Below are 18,384 nucleotides of genomic sequence, written 5' to 3'. Positions count from 1 at the left end.
TTTAACGAAAATCGCAGAAGTTTCTTTTGCAGGAATTTGTAATTCAGTGACACTTTTGTTTTGGCAGTGGCTGTTCAAGATGGTGGTGTACATGAGATTACTCTTGTAGACTGAACACATTTTTTAAAATGTCGTTAGATTAAACTGCACTAAATTTCACCATAAACCAACATAAAAATTGGGAGAGAGAGCCCCAACCAACTACTGCCTTAAGGGATGATTTGCTGGCTAACATTTTATTTTGATAAATGTAATTATTTTATTTTGAATATTTGTTTTGATATTTGAATATTTGTCAGTGTTTAAGTACTGGGGAAGCAATGGAAATTTGAATTTTCCTATTGTGGCTGCTATCTTTCTGTACTGACTGCTTCTAGAATATAAAGTCTCCTCTTGCACTGATTAAAACAAAAGAAAACAAAAAAATTACAAGTAGCATTTCGCTGCTGAAGAGATGATAATGTAGGGAAGGATTTTCAAGAGCACTCAATACTGGCCTAACTCTGCTTCCATTGAAGTCAGTGAGAGTTATACCATTGACTTCAATGAAAAAAGAGTTATGCTAACACCATGCACTTTTGAAAATTCAACCTTTAGTGTTTTGCAAGCTCTCAAAAGTGAGCATAAGTGCTTAGTGACGTAACATGATAGCTGAATGCGTTGTGATCTCTCTAATGGCTTGTCCATTTGGAGAATAAAAGCCTACTACTGCTGTCAACTAATGGAGTTACTCTTTTAGCTCAGAAGTTCAAATCCCTGTACAAGCCTCTCTTTTGTGTATTAATTTTAATAAGCTACCATGGTTGTCAGACTCAGTAGGGATTTAACCCATGAACTTCAACATCAAAAGCAAAGGCCTCTACTATGCTACCATACTTTAGCTTTTAACAAGAGAAAGATTTTGTGCTCTTTGATGATCGGCCACTAAAAGGGGATCCAGCGTACTTAGCCAGTTACACTGGGTATGTTTTTTTTTTTCTTAAAAGAGAGACTATATATGAATGAAACCCTCCTAATCACTGTGGATTTTTTTTAAATGGGCACTTTTCTGTATTTTGGGAAGTGAAGGGGAGAATCTGAAAGCATACTCAACTGAAAGGAGTCTTTCAGGAAGTTAGCAAATTGTTCATGAGTCCATTTACATAGAACCTTGCTGATCCCGTGGATTTTATTTCTGGTTTAGGTTTATGAACACCAAGATGGAAGCAAGTCTCTGAAGCTGGGAGACTTTGGGCTGGCAACAATAGTGGATGGACCTCTTTACACAGTCTGTGGGACCCCTACATATGTAGCTCCAGAAATCATTGCAGAAGCTGGGTAAACTATTTGCAGTAAAGGTTCATTTAAGTGTGCAAGGTGGAATATGTTCTCATCAATATATCAGTTACAACTCTTTTAATTTAGGCCTTTTTCCACCTTTTATTAGGGGTTAACATGGCAGTTTTTAACTTCAAAGTAGAAAGTCCTCAAATTAGCACTGAGGCAGTAACTAACCATTTATTTTACCCCTGGAGTAAAGGTAAGAAAAAATTGCCATCAGTGACTACTAACTGTTGTTTTCTGTGCTCTTCCTTTGTCCTGTACTGTCCTTTTCCTTAGGATCTATTGTGTAGAGCAAACATCCCCTGGGGTGAGTGACCCATGGCACCTGTGCAGGCTTCCTGTAAGGAGAGGTCAAAAGAGCCCTACTCTCATCCAAGATACCAGTACACTTTATCGTCTGTCTTCAGACATTCTAATCCGATGTGGTTTTAAATTGTAAACTTCTGCCTTGTATCTGAAAGCAGAAATTGGTGTACAATATAGAGAAAATTCAGCTCAGACCATTTAATAAGAATTTGTGCACTGACCGTTTTCTTTCAGTTGTGTACTGTAGTTCATACAGGTGTGGTATCTCTAATCATAATACCTCTAACACTTTTAGATATGGCCTGAAGGTGGACATCTGGGCAGCTGGTGTGATTACTTATATCCTGCTGTGTGGCTTTCCTCCATTCCGTGGGTATGGGCTATCATCTTTTATCCAAATTGTAACAATGTACCTCTGTACTGTGAATGGTCCATGTTCGTGTCCTACACTAAGAGATCTTCTGGGGTGAGGGGGGTGTGGGAATCTTTGTTTGCAATGCTGTGTTATTTTTTTCCATGCTCTGCCTGTTAATTTATACAAACTTCATAAATCTCCATTGTGTTACTGTAAAAACTCCAGTCTCTTCTCATTTTATTTATTTCAATGTAATCTACCTTGCAAAAGAAATGCACTCATTCCAGGCTCTGGGTGCCCTTGACAACCAATTAAAATATATGATGAAATCAGCAGATTACCCCAGTTACTCACCAACACAGTAAGCAGAAGCAGTAAAATGTAAACAAAATGTAAGCCTTCCAACAGAGATTTACACCTGTGAGCAAATTCAAAGCCTCCCCTCACAAATCTCCCCTCTCCATTAAAGCAAAGAAGAAGGGCTGGGCCTTGCCTTAAAGGTAGGCAAGCTCAGAAACAAAGAGGGAAGGTGGAGGTAGCTGACAGAGGTTGCCCTACAAATTGATTCTTTTTTTTCCCCCCTTCTCACTTGTGCTCCATCTCAAGTGCCCCTGCAGTTCACAATGGTGGCCGTGTGGCATGGGGAGAGGAACTGGTTCCAAAAGGCAAACTTAGTGAACTACAGTTAAAAGCATTTTACTTGCTTTTTAAAAGTTTATGAAAACTACCTCAGGAAATAAATCTTATGTTTTGTTTTGTGTTTGTTTGCTTTACAGATGTGGAGATGACCAGGAAGTGCTTTTTGATCAGATTTTGATGGGCCAGGTGGATTTCCCATCTCCATACTGGGATAACGTTTCTGATTCTGCAAAGGTAGATTTACAAAGTTGGTTCTCTTCCGTTTTATCCAAGGTGTCGTGTATATACGTTGTGTGTGCAAAGAGACTGTAAAACTACTGTTCTTTTGTGTCCCTATATTTGAGAGGCTTTAGGTCTAGACTTGCCTAAAGTACGTATGTGTCATCTACTACATTATTATCGGATTATTGTCTATGTCTTAGACTGTAAACTGCTCTGGGCAGCACTTTGTTTGTATTTGTGTCTTATACAGTGTTAAGTGAAGCCGAATGAATAAATGATTTTTCAGTTGGGTGGCTAAATCAAAAAAATCAGAAAAAAATCTTTTTGTTTTGGGTCAACCCAAAATGGAAACGTTTTTGGGGTCAAATGAAACATTTAATTTTGTTAGCAGGTGTTTTTTACTCTTTAGTAATTAAATCTAGCTAATTTTTTAAATGAAATGTCATTTTGAAAAATATAGATTCATAGATAGATTCATAGATACTAAGGTCAGAAGGGACCATTATGATCATCTAGTCCATCCTCCTGCACAACGCAGGCCACAGAATTTCACCCACTACTCCTGCTAAAAACCTCTCACCTATGTCTGAGCTGTTGAAGTCCTCAAATCATGGTTTAAAGACTTCAAGGAGCAGAGAATCCTCCAGCAAGTGACCCGTGCCCCATGCTACAGAGGAAGGCGAAAAACCTCCAGGGCCTCTTTCAATCTGCCCTGGAGGAAAATTCCTTCCCAACCCCAAATATGGTGATCAGCTAAACCCTGAGCCTATGGGCAAGATTCACCAGCCAGATACCCAGGAAAGAATTTTCTGTAGTAACTCAGATCCCACCCCATCTGTGTTGAAACAAAACATTTAAAAACTTATTCAAAATGTATCCGTTTTAAGGGGGAGGGGCGAATCTATTTGCCAAATTCAATCTGAATTCACAGATAGTTGTGGTGAACCTGACACTGCATTTTTCAGAGAATAAACTATTTGTCTGAAAGTTTTTGCCCAGCTCTAGTTTTAAGCATCCTGTCAAACCTATTGAACAATTAAAACTTCCAGTAACTTGGATCATAAATATGCACATCTTAGATTGAAAACTCCTTGGGGGCAGTAACTCTGCTTTCTGTGGGTTTGTACAGCAACAAGCACAATGGCAGCTGGATTCCAATTGGCACCTTCAGGTGTAATTGCATTATATATACTAAATAATAATAATCTGAGGAAAACATGTCTCATGATTAATGACATGAAAGGATTGTCCTGATATCTCTCTCTGTCAAAGAACCAGGCTCAACATTGCCTGTAACTCCTGAATGTTGCCAGGGTAAGAGACTCTGACTTGTTCTGTCAATCCATTACAAGCAGTTCATTTTTTTTAGTCCTCTATTTTAAAACCAACTTCCAAGTACAGTAAAAGCTGTTTTATCCAGCACTTCACCAACCGGAAAGTTCTGTAAACCGGCATTTCTGATCTTTATTGAAAGTCTGGTTTATAGTCCAGTTGGTGCAGGGCTGGCAGCAGGTTGCGGTGCATGGGCTCTGGGAGGGAGTTTGGGTGTGAGAGGCAGCTTGAGGCAGCAGGTTGGGGCGCAGGAGGTGGTGCAGGGTGCCGGATCTGCGGTGTACTCACCTCGGGCAGCTCCCGCAAGTGATGATCTGTCCTGGCTGCTTCTGCATGCTGCCTCCGCCCGCAGGCGCTGCCCCCATAGCTTCCATTGGCCATGGTTCCCGGCCAATGGGAGCTGCACAACCAGCGCTCAGGGTGGGGCGGAGACAGTGACAGAACTGCCTACCTTGCCTCCACCTACAAGCAGCCGAGACAGGTCGCTGCTTGCAGGAAGCCGCCCGAGGTGAGTCCCCCTTCACCCCCCGGATCTGGCACCCCAGGTCCCTCCTGTGCTCCAACCCCCTGCCCTGAGCCCCCTCCCACACCCAAACTCCCTCCCAGAGCCCATGCCTCGCACATCCTCCTGTGCTCTAACCCGTAGCTCAGCATCTCCTCCCACACCCAAACTCCCTCCCAGATCCCGTGCCCCGCACCCTTCCCACGTCCCAACGTCCAGTCCTGCACCCAAACTCCCTCCCTCTTAGTTAACCAGCATTTTTCACTTACCGGCACCCCCCATTCGTCCAACATGCCGGATAAAACATTTTTACTGTAATAAGGAAGAGCTTGATTCTGAGATGAGATGAGAGAACTGTGGATGCACAGTACCTTTCAGGATTAGTCCCTAACACAGTTAAATACACTTACACAACAGGGTTGAATTTGGCCCAAGAGTTCAAATTCTCTGGAGCAGTCTCATTGGTGCACTATAGTAAGAAGTGAGGCATTCTGAGTTACAGTAACATTGGAGTTGATTGGAGTTTCATATTTGCAGTCCATTTGAGTTGGCATGTGTATAACTAATAGATTTCACCCAAATACTTTCCTTAAGCTTGGGAACACCAACACATAATCATAGGATGAATATATGCAACACTGTCCTCTCCTTGCTCTCAGTATGAGCACTAATTTATCACAAAACAATGTCAGTGTTTTCATCTGGGGTGTGAGGATTGAAAATGACATATTAAACGCTGATTCTTGATTCCTCTAAACCACTGGTTTGTACTGTTTTTGGAAATAATATGGGAGGGGATAGGGGGTGGGATTTTAGTTTCCAAGCTAGTGAAATTAACATACAGGATACAGTACTTGGAACTGAAAGAAAACATTAAGTGTTAGTAGGAGTCTTCTAATCCCTCCCTTTGTATTGTGGCAAGCTTGATTTCATCATACATAAGACATCACTCATCTGTTAAGAATCAGCTCTAGTCTTCAATATCTCTAATGACAATTCCACAGCTCCTTTGGCAAGCTTGTTCCATTACCGAACTACTCTATCTAGTTAGTTCGTTCTAATATTTTCCATTTTGATGCATAAACTCATTAGTTTCTATTCCGCTCCCATTTATTATTGAAAATAATTGATGTCTATCATTTCTGATTTCCCTTTATATTAGCATCCCATTACTGTTATCTTTTGTATAGATTGAATGTACTCACTGATGGGAAAAGAAATGCATTAAATGCTGGTAGGAAACTGAGAGGAAAATAGTAAAGAAGAATTTGAAATATTAAAATAAAGGTTTTAAGAGTTAGAAATATTTTTTTGAAAATATCCACTTTGCTATTGATATTGGGACCTGGAGAAAGCCAAATTCTAGATTAGTCTGCATCATCTTTAGAGAAAATTGGCTATTTTCTAAATGGGCAACTAACCTGATTTCATGCTCCCATCTGTTTTGTACCTTATGTGAGAAGTTCTTTCCTCTGCAAACCGCTGACTACAAAAGTAACTCAGCACTATGATCTTCTAGCTTTTCAGTTTATTATTTAGCTATTGATTTAGAAGCTCAGCTTACAGTTCAGCAGTTGACAGGTTTTTTTAAATAATCCTCGTATATTTCCACCCTGTATAATTCTCTCACTCATTGAACACTGTACTTTACTACAATCAATTGAAGATCACTTCACTGAATTAAATCTTTTGTTTTTCTTCATAAAAATGTGCTCTAAACTGGATCTTATCTTCCATTTCACAGGAACTTATCACCATGATGCTTCAGGTAGATGTAGATCAGCGATTCTCAGCCTTGCAAGTTCTCGAACATCCATGGGTTAATGTAAGTAATTTCAGGACTGCAAATTCTTGTTTTAGTCTTGTAACCTTTTAACTGTTTGCCATCAAATACTTTAAATGCCTCTTTGGAGCCAACATTTTCTAAAAGAGACACAGGTAATGACCAACTTACTGTGTGGTTTCACTGGAAGTGAAAGTGCTTTGTTAGTATACAATTAAATATTTTTGTGCACAATGCTCTACACTCTCTTCCCCCAGTATCTTGGGCCACATTTGCAACACACCTCCTTAACTGCACCTGCAAACGCCGTCAATTTCCCAAAGGTCAGTTTGCAGGTGCAGTGATACATTTTGTGCACGTAAATCAGATTGGCTCACAAGTCTTGCCATCGCAACTAAGGGATCTTGAAATATAGTCCATGTTTTAAAGCTGGATAATTCACCATTAAGTACAAAATCTTTACAGTCAAATATTTAACTTCCAAATTTGAACTATAAACATGTTTATGTGCGGTAATATCAATTTAATCTATATTAGTGTGACATTTTCATCTTTAGATCAATGCTCATTTGTTCTGAACATATCATAAAATTGATTAACAAAGAGGTGGCATATGGATAAATCTGATATAGATTAAGAAGGCCTGGGCCTGTCTATGCTTTAATGTTGAGACAGGGACACTGTTTAATATTAATTATTTAAGACTATTTAATATGTTTCAAAATATTTGGATAAAAATGTAAAGAAAAGTGGGGAGAAGAATCCAGATTCCAGTTTAAAAATGAAGATACAGAAAAGCAAAATAAGTACAAGAAAAAATATCTTAATTTGCATATTGCACGTTCCAGTGTGGAATTCCTCCCTAGCACATTTGTGTGATTCAGTACTTCCCCTAGTATCCAAAAAGAGATCACTGACACTTAAAGGGAGTGTAGTTCCAAAAAGGAATATTTGTAATTCAAATATACAGACTAATTAAATAACAATATAAAAAAAATAAAAAAGTGTCCAAATAGTTTACACACCATTTTCAATTAAGGAATATAGTAAAGTACCTACAAAGTACATGCTCAAGTAGTTATAGTCTCCATTCTGCTGTTCAGATAGAAGCAGTTTTTAACTGTAAATACTTCTGAACTGCACAGCCCCTTTGTCATGTAAAGCTTATAGACATCCAGTGCAATATATAATGAGACAATTTAGCATTTTTGTGGTCACTTTAAGGCAGAAGATTGTGGTGGTGGTGGTATTTTCTTTCCTTCTTGAAGGATATATTCTTATCACACAATGTTTATATCTCAATTTTAAATTTTTGTTCAGAACTGAAAGATTATTTATCTCTGGATTGAGAGGGAGCTGTGGGACGAGGGATAAGGTAAAGATAGAAAGTGTGACTTACTAAGCAGAACTGCTGCCTCATGGCCAGCTTCTTCCATGGTGTAAATTGGCATAACTCCACTGAATTTAATGGAGCTCTGTTGATTTAACATCATTGGAGGATCTGGAACTTGAAAGCTTCCCCCCCACACCCTTTTAGTTAAATTACACTCTGATGCATTTAGTAAACAGTTTCAGCAAGCTGTATGAAGTCAGAGGTATTACTTCCGTTAGTGCAGAGGTCCCCAAACTGTGGGTCATGCCCGCCGAGGGGGTGCGGAGGAATGTTCCGGGGGGGAGGGGGAAGGAGCACGGCGGGCCTGAGCCAGCCCCCACATGGGGTAGGGGAGGGAGCAGCATCCAGCCCCCCTCCAGTTCCAGCTCTGCCCTGGCCCCAGCCCCTGGCTTCCATCCACAGCCCAGCCACAGCTCTGCACCCAGCCCTGGTTCTGGCTCCGCCCCCAGCTTTGGCCCGTGGCCACAGCCCCACTCCCGGCCCTGGCCCTGCCCCCAGTCTCGTCCCTCTTACCTCTGTCTGTGTCCCCCGAACCCTTCAGGACCCTGAGAAGTTTGGGGACCACTACTTTAGTGTTGCAAGTCATGCTGTTGTTCATATTCTGCAAGCATATCACAGTGAAAACATATAGCACTCCTGTTTGTACTACAGGAAGTATTTTGTCCTAGTTCTACAGGGATTTTTGTCTCCCTAATCGTTCCTTTATAGCATTCCACATTCAGAGGTCAGTAAATCATCTTCAGCTATATACTAGTCACCATTCAGAGCTAATCAGGCTAGAAATACCTTTTTCTTGGAGTAATGTAAGTATTTGCTAGATAAGTTTTCTGGAGCTCAGCACATGCCTAAGTCCACCTCTAGTTTGGCTATCACATAAGTATGCGCTGAATTTGAGGCACCAATTTAAGGTCCATTGAACTAAATGACTTATACCTCAAGTGAAATACATGGTTAGGTGCTGTCCTGAATGGGGATGCTTTCCTGAACTGGGGCCCAAGTATGTGTGTAAGAGAGAGAATTCGGAAGGGAAAACTTGTTTTTATACAGAGGCAGTGTGAACCAAGAGAGAGAACATTGGACTGAGAGTCAGGGGACACATTTTCCATTCCTAGCTCTGTCATCACCTTGAACCAGTCACTTTCTCTCTACCTCAGTTTCTTCATCTTTAAAATTGGGGTAATAATGCTTATTCATATTTATAACAGCACTGGAGATCTACAAGTGAAAATTTTTATTTTAGCTGATCTTCATAAAATATTCTGCTTCTTTCTAGAAGGAAAGTAAATACAAACCCCCATATAATATGTGGAATAACACTTCACTTTTCTAATAAATCTGTTCAAATACCTCTCCTTAGTACCAAATGCTATATAATATTTTGGACTTATTTATAGTTTTGAGACCAGTGAAATAGCACTAAAATTGTGGGTAGTGCTGGCTGGAAAATAGAAATAATTTTTCATGATAATTTTCATGATCAGTCTCATTTTTTTCTCTTTGAAATTTCATTTTGGCATTCTGCCTAGTTGTTCTATGTAAAAAAGTATTTGTCAGCTGTAAATTACTGTTGCACTTGCAAGTGCAGCTTTTTATGACTGGTTATTAAATGATTACTTTGTAAATTGATGACATTGCTGGAATTTAGTATGACAGCTTCAATAGGAGACAACCCTTGTTTCAGTTTAAATTTTAACAATAAAAATAGCTGGACTCTCTTAGAAACAACAAAACTTGTAATGGTCAGAATCAGACCAGTAAAACAGCTACTATGTCAATAATATCCCAGCTGTTTTCAATTTAATAAACAAAACCTGAAAAGACTTTGGCTAGTTGCCATTGAGACAGATGGAGATCCTGGATTCTGAATGCAATTCAACAGCAGTTCTCTGCCCCCTCAATTTAGTTTATTTGGATTTGTCTCTCATATACAGAACTCTTAGAGCTAGAAACAAATCCACTGTTTTATACTTCCTCTACTGGGACTCTTACTGTTTCCTTTGCCTGCTCATATTCATTGCAAAACTAAGGAATTATAAAAGAGGCTGGAGGCTTGGGAGCTAGCATTTTAAACACTGGAAATATTATATAATCCAAAGTGCACCAATGGCAAGTTATGGTACAAATATACCCTGTTCTTGACTTCTGAGTAATAAAAATGTTTAACTTACTGTAATTCAATAAGTTATAATGGTGAAAGGGATTACTTTTTGTAAACCCTTTCCCTGTTATAATGATAACCCCAAAATGGATTATTTTCTGTACACGCCAGCCTAAAAAGGATTAGGAAACCTGTAGCTTTAAAACATTTCCCTAGATACACTGGCTCTGGCTGCCTGTATGTGAAATAAATAAGTAACCATCAGTAAATAATACTAATAAACTGAGCATTCATAAGGAGGTTAATTTAAAAAGACATTTCTTATTTGGCCGCTGCAATATTTTTGGTCACACCATAGGGCACTGCCCAAATCTCACTGGAAACCTTAAAGGAAACAAAGTCAACAGGCTTTTCCAGGGCTTTTATTTGGTCTAATTTTCTTCTGTTATTTATATAATGACCTCTTCCTATGGCACAATTAGCACTGGAAAGGAAACCTCTTGTGATTCATCTTGTGAAATGGATCTGAGTGCTTCAGGGCAGTAGGAGTCTGGCAGTCCTGAGCTTTGCTTAAGATTTTTAGCACAGTTTCTTCTTTTTTTTTTTGGATCTTTACACGTCTTGTTGTGTAGCACAATGCAAATAGCAAGCAATGTTCATGATGATTATTATATACAGGAATGACACCAGCAGCCTCTCTCTGGCTCTTTTTTCTTATTTTAAAACAAAACAAAGCAGGTACTCTGTTGAGCAGCAACTATCAGTGTTTGCTGGAAAATCCAAATTAGAGAGGGAGGACAGTAAACAATTGCACATTGAAATAGTACGTTGTAAATCCTAAATCAAGGTCTTCAAGAGTGACAAGTGATTTTAGGTGCTTCAGTTTCTGGGTGTCCAATTTCTGAGACACTACAAAGGGGCCTATTTTTGAGAAAACGGGTGTTCAGTGTTTTATGAAACTCAGGCCCCTTTAAGGTGTTTCAAGATGAATATCCAAAATCACCAGTCACTCTTGACTGTTTTGTCCCTAGTACTATAGATTAGATCCAGTACCAAGGTCCAGACCACTTGTGGTTAATGCATAGACTGGAACACTCATTAATGAAGACTGACTTTGGGAAGTTAACATTTACAGTGTCTTGACCAAATTCCTATTTGGAGCATTTAGCCTACATCCAGTTCCTCCTGCAGTTTCTTGTGGGTATGATATTCTTCTTCACTTCCTGCCATAAACTGTGGTGTAGCATTGCTGTTTGATATTAAACAGCTGCCATGTTTCACCCGAGATGTGTGGCTATTTTCTAATGTTGGATGACGTGATTCCAGTTTGGATCCTGAATACCAGTATATTTGTAAAGTAAACATCAGCTAGAAGCAATAGTAGTTAGAAAGTGTTGCAGTGACAGATTAATTAATATTTTATAACTTTGCCACACCTTGAGCATGTCCTTGCAACAAAGCCCGTTGCCAACTGTGCCCACATATCTATTCAGGGGACACCATCACAGGGCCTAATAACATCAGCCACACTATCAGAGGCTCGTTCACCTGCACATCCACCAATGTGATATATGCCATCATGTGCCAGCAATGCCCCTCTGCCATTTACATTGGTCAAACTGGACAGTCTCTACGTAAAAGAATAAATGGACACAAATCAGATGTCAAGAATTATTCATAAACCAGTCGGAGAACACTTCAATCTCTCTGGTCACACAATCACAGACATGAAGGTCGCTATCTTACAACAAAAAAACTTCAAATCCAGACTCCAGCGAGAAACTGCTGAATTGGAATTCATTTGCAAATTGGATACTATTAATTTAGGCTTAAATAGAGACTGGGAGTGGCTAAGTCATTATGCAAGGTAGCCTATTTCCCCTTGTTTCCCCCCCCTCCCCCAGACGTTCTGGTTAAACTTGGATTTAAACTTGGAGAGTGGTCAGTTTGGATGAGCTATTGCCAGCAGGAGAGTGAGTTTGTGTGTGTGTTTGTGTGTTCCCCCGGGGGGTGGGGGGGTGAGAGAGCCTGGATTTGTGCTGGAAATGGCCCACCTTGATTACCATGCACATTGTAGGGAGAGTGGTCACTTTGGATGAGCTATTACCAGCAGGAGAGTGAGTTTGTGTGTGTATGGGGGTGGGGGGTGAGAAAACCTGGATTTGTGCTGGAAATTTCCCGCCTTGATTATCATGCACATTGTAGGGAGAGTGGTCACTTTGGATAAGCTATTACCAGCAGGACAGTGGGGTGGGAGGAGGTATTGTTTCATGGTCTCTGTGTGTATATAATGTCTTCTGTAGTTTCCACTGCATGCATCCGATGAAGTGAGCTGTAGCTCGCGAAAGCTCATGCTCAAATAAATGGGTTAGTCTCTAAGGTGCCACCAGTCCTCCTTTTCTTCTTGAGCATGTTTTGGCACAAAAAATATATCTTATGTTATGCGGATCTGGAATATTATCTCTGGAGCTAAGGCTGTAAGTTTCCCTGATAGAAAGTATTATACTAGTCATCAGGCCTTGGTGATGCTTGTGCCTCAGACCTTTGAAAAATGAGATGTAAGTTTTGGGGATTTTTTCCAATGAAGAAGAGGAAAGAGTTCATTTTATAGACTGGTTTTCTTCTGGAAAAGGTCAGGTCAGAGGAATGCAGGTTATTTTAGGGGTCATATACAACTGAGCCGGGCCTCCAATAATCAACTCTATATTTTTTAAAGCTCTGCATTTGACCATATTCTGCCCGCTAGTGCATTTTGTTAAGAGGTGAGTGAGGAATTTTTGAAAACCAGTGCCACAATCTACAAACTCAAACTAACCTTCTTCCCATATGCTCACAAAGCCCATGATTTACTGCAGCAACTGTGTAACATACTAAGTGCTCTCAGAAATTGTTACAAAGACAGAAAAATGAATGTTAACACTCATTTTATGACAGGTTTCAGAGTAACAGCCGTGTTAGTCTGTATTCGCAAAAAGAAAAGGAGTACTTGTGGCACCTTAGAGACTAACCAATTTATTTGAGCATGAGCTTTCGTGAGCTACAGCTCACTTCATCAGATACATATGTATCTGATGAAGTGAGCTGTAGCTCACGAAAGCTCATGCTCAAATAAATTGGTTAGTCTCTAAGGTGCCACAAGTACTCCTTTTCTTTTTACTCATTTTATGTTCTGATCTTGATCTGTTACTTCCATGTGTTGTACTTTTGGTGCTAAAATGCTTAGTTTAAGTCTCTGGTTCCACTGTTGATCACTAGAGATGCAAAGCAGAGCTCTCAATGGGACTAGTGTAGAGCCCTGCAGCGGGACAGGGATCCCGCAGATCCTGCAGGACCCGCTGCCATATTAGTGGGAGCGGAATTAAAATATAGTCCTGTGCAGGGCTCTGATGCAAAGCAGTAGTTCTGCCAGCCAGTCATTTTATATGACCCAAGGTTACTGTTCTCGGCTACACTGCATAATCTGATGGTGGGCAGGCTTTGCCAAGGTAGCTGTTCTTGGCATTGCTCTTAAAGTGGTCTATCTGGCCCCACCCTTTGGGTCGGTTACAAAGGCCTTGTCTTCACTACCTTAAAAAAGGTGTGTTTTTAATTCAGTCTTTAACTTGTGTGAAAACAAACTTCCTTGTCTTCACTAGGATTTTAACTCAAGTTAAGAACATGCTTTTTTTAGTGAAGACAAGGCCACAACTGACTCAAACATTATCTGTTTTTTCCTGGCTGGAGCCCATGTTTCTTTACCCCTGTGTCCCCCACCGCTGCATAGGAAGATATTGTGTAGTGCATGGGAAGAACTGTAGGCCCTCATTAAGGTCTTGACCTCCCTGAGGGAAGGCTGGAGCTCCCTGTAGGTTGTTGGTTCATTTAGCCATAGGCTAAATGTGATAATATCACAATCAGTGATTGTAACAGCAGCCATCAATCAGGCATCTATCCATTATCCCATAGCTGGGTCAGGAGTCATTGAAATTAGTCAGGGGAATCTCCTTCTAGACTTTATAGGGAGTCTCCTCCCAGGTTAGTATTTAGTGAATACCACTGGTCGTGCTTGGATCAAGCCCTGTGAACTTTATAAATGCATCCCCCCTTTGATGGAGTGGAAAGTTTCTGGAATATTTTTATTAATCCTGTGTGCCTCTGTTTCCCTCTCTAATTCGCATTGTAAGAAAAAAAGTTTGATACCTGCTAAAAGAGTGCAGGAGGCAGGAGGTATGGGTGTCACCTGGCTGCCTGGGGGCTGGCTCATTAAAGAGCTGTCTCAAATGTAACCCAAATCAACATAGCATCCAGCAAGAGATACCTCTGAAACATCAACACCTGACAGCAGCACACCCCAGCAGGCAAGACTTGTGAATTGAGCTGGAGAACCTGGTGTCAGGTGACCGGAAGGAGGACATCCCTTTTTGGAGGGACTAAGGAGCCCAAACCTGGGAAGACAAAAGAGGGATGGGGGGGTGGGAGCCAGAGGAGGAGTCCATTACAGCTTGGCTGGCTCATCATGGTACTGGCTTGGCATGTACTGTAGTGTAATTTCTGCCTCTCTGTGCTAACCTAAGCACTATAAGATTCTGTGTGCCAGGTGACTAATAAAATGTTACCTTGCTTTGAAAAGGCTGCCTGTGTCGCTGTAAGTACTCCCTGAGAGCATTGGCCCTGAGGGATACAGTACCAGCCTCCCGCAGGACTCTGGCTTGGCTGGATTCACTGCACAGAGGCATGGAGACAGACAGGGATTGTTGGTGCCGAAGGCCCAGTCTTGGAGGCCACAGGCCTGCCCCTGTTGGAACTGTGTGTGTCCTTCGGGCCCGGCCCACTAAGGGGTCACTCCAGAGAGACTGATTGCAGGCTGGGGTATAGACCGGACTCTGTGACAGCCTGCATGTAGTTTGAGCGCTTTTCCCCCTTGGTTAAATGTTAAGCATAACATTTTATTCAGCCAAATCTCATCTCTCTGAAACTGGAACTCCATAAGGCTTTAGGGAGGACCTTGGAGCACACTTATTCTCTCACAAGAACATTTTCCTTGCTGCATATCAGAGAAACTGGGCTTATCTTTTTAACACTAATGATCTTTTAACTAGTATTGTTGTCTTCACTTTTAATTGATTGTAATGTATTAACAGAACAAAGGATCAATCTGAGATTCATTTATTGGATTCATTTTATGGACCTAACAAATTACCATAAGCTGGCAGTTAATAAATGCAAACGTTTATAAAAGTTTGAAAGAGAGCTATTAGCTAAAGCTGAGAAGAGAAATGGGGCTGTTCCATTATAACAAGTTTCCTTGCAAACACCTTAGATAGATTCCTAGAAAAGCTGACATGGAATTAAACGAATCTCATTAAAAACTTTTTTTTATTTAACTTTTTACATCCGCAGGATCCTCCACAATCACCTCACAATCCTGCAAAAAGAGCGTTCTCCCTTATTTTGTATTTTCTCTATAAACTTTTGTTTCTTTCTTTGCAGGATGATGGCCTTCCAGAGAATGAGCATCAGCTTTCAGTAGCTGGGAAGATAAAAAAGCATTTCAACACAGGGCCTAAACCCAACAGCACAGCAGCTGGAGTTTCTGTCATAACAGTAAGCATCTGAAGTACACAGCTATAACATTTTAAAAAGTGCCCACAGAACAGTCTATATTCAGAAGATAACAGCAAAAGACAGCAAGGGCTCGCAACTTACTGTGAAGTGTTGCCCATGTCGTTGAAATTAATGTAACCATTTCAGATGCAGTTATGCATGAGGATTGCATACCACACTACACACAATTTGCAAGCTGCATCCCTCCAAGCAGCGATTAAATCGGGTAGAGATTTGGTTGTGCTGCATGCTATAGTTACAATCTAGATATTGTCTGAAAGTAATGGAGCTTGTGAGACTGTCTCAACCAAGTCCAGCTAAATTTTATAGGCACATGCAGTACAGTATACAAATTTGTATTTTTCCTCCAAGATGAACATGTGTATGTCTCTCTCTCTCACTCACACCCACGCACACGCACAGAAGATATTCAGAATTTTATTAGATTATTTATGCAAGTACCATTAAACAGTAACTATCTGTTTTATCCACATTCACATCCTTTACTTATTTTTAATACATCGGCCTGTGTTTTAAAGCTTTTTTTTTTTATTACTCATGGTAATGTTAATTCTCCAGATAAAGTCACCAAACAATCAGTGACACATTGAACATAACCATTCCCATATCAGATTACTCAGTGTTTGTTCCCAGCTTCCATAAATTGCAGATGGTGTGACTGCACATGTACACTGTCTCATACTGTTTCCACTTTCATGTTCCTCAGCTCGGCCCCTCCAATGGTGAGTTAAATCAGCATGAAATAAACTCAGCTCAACAGGCACAATCTGGCTTGCAGGTGTGAACTGTTTGTGCAGCAAAATGGATAAGATTACTTATCAGAAGTTACTAAGTATTTAACATTTCAAGGTGTGCCTCTCTCACTTTTTTTTTTTTTTAAATAAAAACTACCTCAACACGGAAACAAATTTCCCTCATGCTTTTCTTAGATTTTCAATCATCAGCTAACATACAGTCAGCATTTTTTATTTTCATTTTCAAGCAATAATACCACAGTAACTCTCCCATAAGTAAAACATCACATACCTGCATTTCATATGAGCAATGGGTACAGAGTGTGTTCTGAACAGCCTAGTTCAAACTGTGTTCTTTTTCAAATGGACTGCCAGCACGCTTGTCCATAAGAAGTACTGCTCAGGTCCTCTTTTCAAGGCTTTCAAAGCTTAAAAGATAGAAACGATGCTTTCCCTACCCCCTTCCATCGCTTGCCTCTTTTAATTTTTAAAATATTTTTATTTGTCCCAGTTGGTCTGGAAATGGATTGTTGACAGCAATTTGATATTTTAGTAATGAAAAAGTCATTGGTGAAGTGAATCTTTCCACTGACAAACATTATAGAAATAAATAAAACAAAAGCAAAAAAACTCACTGAATTTGGTAATGTGTTAGAATTTAAATAAGTACATTTAAGAGAGCATCCTTCTGAGTGGATACCACACCTTGGTGTGGTTAATTCTGGAGTTCTGCCTCTAAACTAGCAGTATTTTAAAAATATTGTTATAAAATCCAGAAAGTGGCTTAATTAACTAACATCTTTCAGTAACTTTCCTAAAATTGGGGCACTACACACATCTGTAGTGCATGTGTAAATTTTAAGGCAGTCTGGCAAGTGCTGATTTAAATATCAAAAAACTTTTATATACCATGCATAACACCCATCTTAATAAACAGAATAAATAAAACCAAAAGCAAAACCTTTAACCACTGTGCCTGCATTTAAAAACTAATGTAATACAAGTTTGGCATGGAATTGTCATTAACATTTTACTTTCGGGAATCTCCTTTTTTACTTCTACAATGCCAGATAATATTGATATAAAGCTTATTAACTAAGGCTGTTCCAAATTTATAATTTACAAAGCATATGCTCCCCAAATGCTGGAACATATTGTTCGGCACTAAAAATGTACAATAAGTAATCTTAGCACTTTTTAAAAAAATCTGTTTATGGTGCCGATATATGTGTATACTGTAAATTATGTAAAGGGATAGCTAAAATACGGTATTTAGTTCTCAATTCAACTTCACAGTGATATTCTTTATTATACATATGCCCTTAGGGTAAAATTCACCACTGTATGGGGGTCCCACACAGGGCTCTGTGTATCAAACCTTTAATGTGGAGCTTAAATTAATAAGGATTTGTGCAGGTCCGCCGGGCGGGGGGGAATTGCACCCCAGTTTGTTTATGTTATTAGGTCAGAGTCATCTGGAAGTGTATTTTATTTATTTGTATAAAACACTTTTAGTAAGCTGTTGATTTCTTCAGTAATATCCAAATATATTGTACTGACCCTTTTTGCTGAGGCATACATTTGCTTTGGTTACAATCCCCAGTAAAAGTAGTATCTGTTCATCCAGGTTCCAATCCTACAAACACTCACGCATATTCTTAAACTTTACTACTGTCATAAAGTTAATCATGTGCATAAGTATTTGCAGGATTAGAGCCCTAAAGCAGATATGACCAAAATATTTAATTTTGAAGTTCCATGACTGCATTTTTCTTATATATAAATCTAACATTTCACTAAAAAAATGTAAAATGCATGTTTAATAGCAAGCATTTATTAAATAATCTGTTTAAAGTTTAGCACTAGAATTTTTGTTGAATTCTCCAAGGATGTCGTCACACTCTTTCCTTTGAATATTTTAAATTAATGACTTGACTGCTTAGTTATAATGTCTCCAGCCACTAAAGAAGAGAGCTGGTAATTATTTCTCAAATAAAAACAGATGTTTTGAAAGAGGTTTTTTAAAAAAAAAACAACAACAATACTCTATGTCAGTACCCTATGGGTTTGTAATTATACTCTTTCTGTCTGGA

The 18,384-nt window shown here is 39.6% G+C and overlaps 1 protein-coding gene across 3 annotated transcripts in view; it reads left to right on the top strand.

The window, feature by feature from the left end:
* DCLK1 (doublecortin like kinase 1) overlaps nucleotides 1-18,384 on the top strand; it is a 315,491-nt gene that overhangs the window by 285,371 nt on the left and 11,736 nt on the right. For all 3 annotated transcript variants that reach the window (XM_077806484.1, XM_077806475.1, XM_077806492.1), the window contains 5 exons: nucleotides 1,184-1,317; nucleotides 1,925-2,002; nucleotides 2,761-2,857; nucleotides 6,424-6,504; nucleotides 15,423-15,536. In XM_077806484.1, coding sequence (XP_077662610.1) covers nucleotides 1,184-1,317; nucleotides 1,925-2,002; nucleotides 2,761-2,857; nucleotides 6,424-6,504; nucleotides 15,423-15,536 — 504 coding nt within the window. The remainder of the gene's footprint in view (nucleotides 1-1,183; nucleotides 1,318-1,924; nucleotides 2,003-2,760; nucleotides 2,858-6,423; nucleotides 6,505-15,422; nucleotides 15,537-18,384) is intronic.

This window comes from Eretmochelys imbricata, chromosome 1, assembly GCF_965152235.1.
Source record: "Eretmochelys imbricata isolate rEreImb1 chromosome 1, rEreImb1.hap1, whole genome shotgun sequence".
Taxonomy (NCBI): domain Eukaryota; kingdom Metazoa; phylum Chordata; order Testudines; family Cheloniidae; genus Eretmochelys; species Eretmochelys imbricata.
This window is presented reverse-complemented; position numbering and strand designations above follow the sequence as displayed.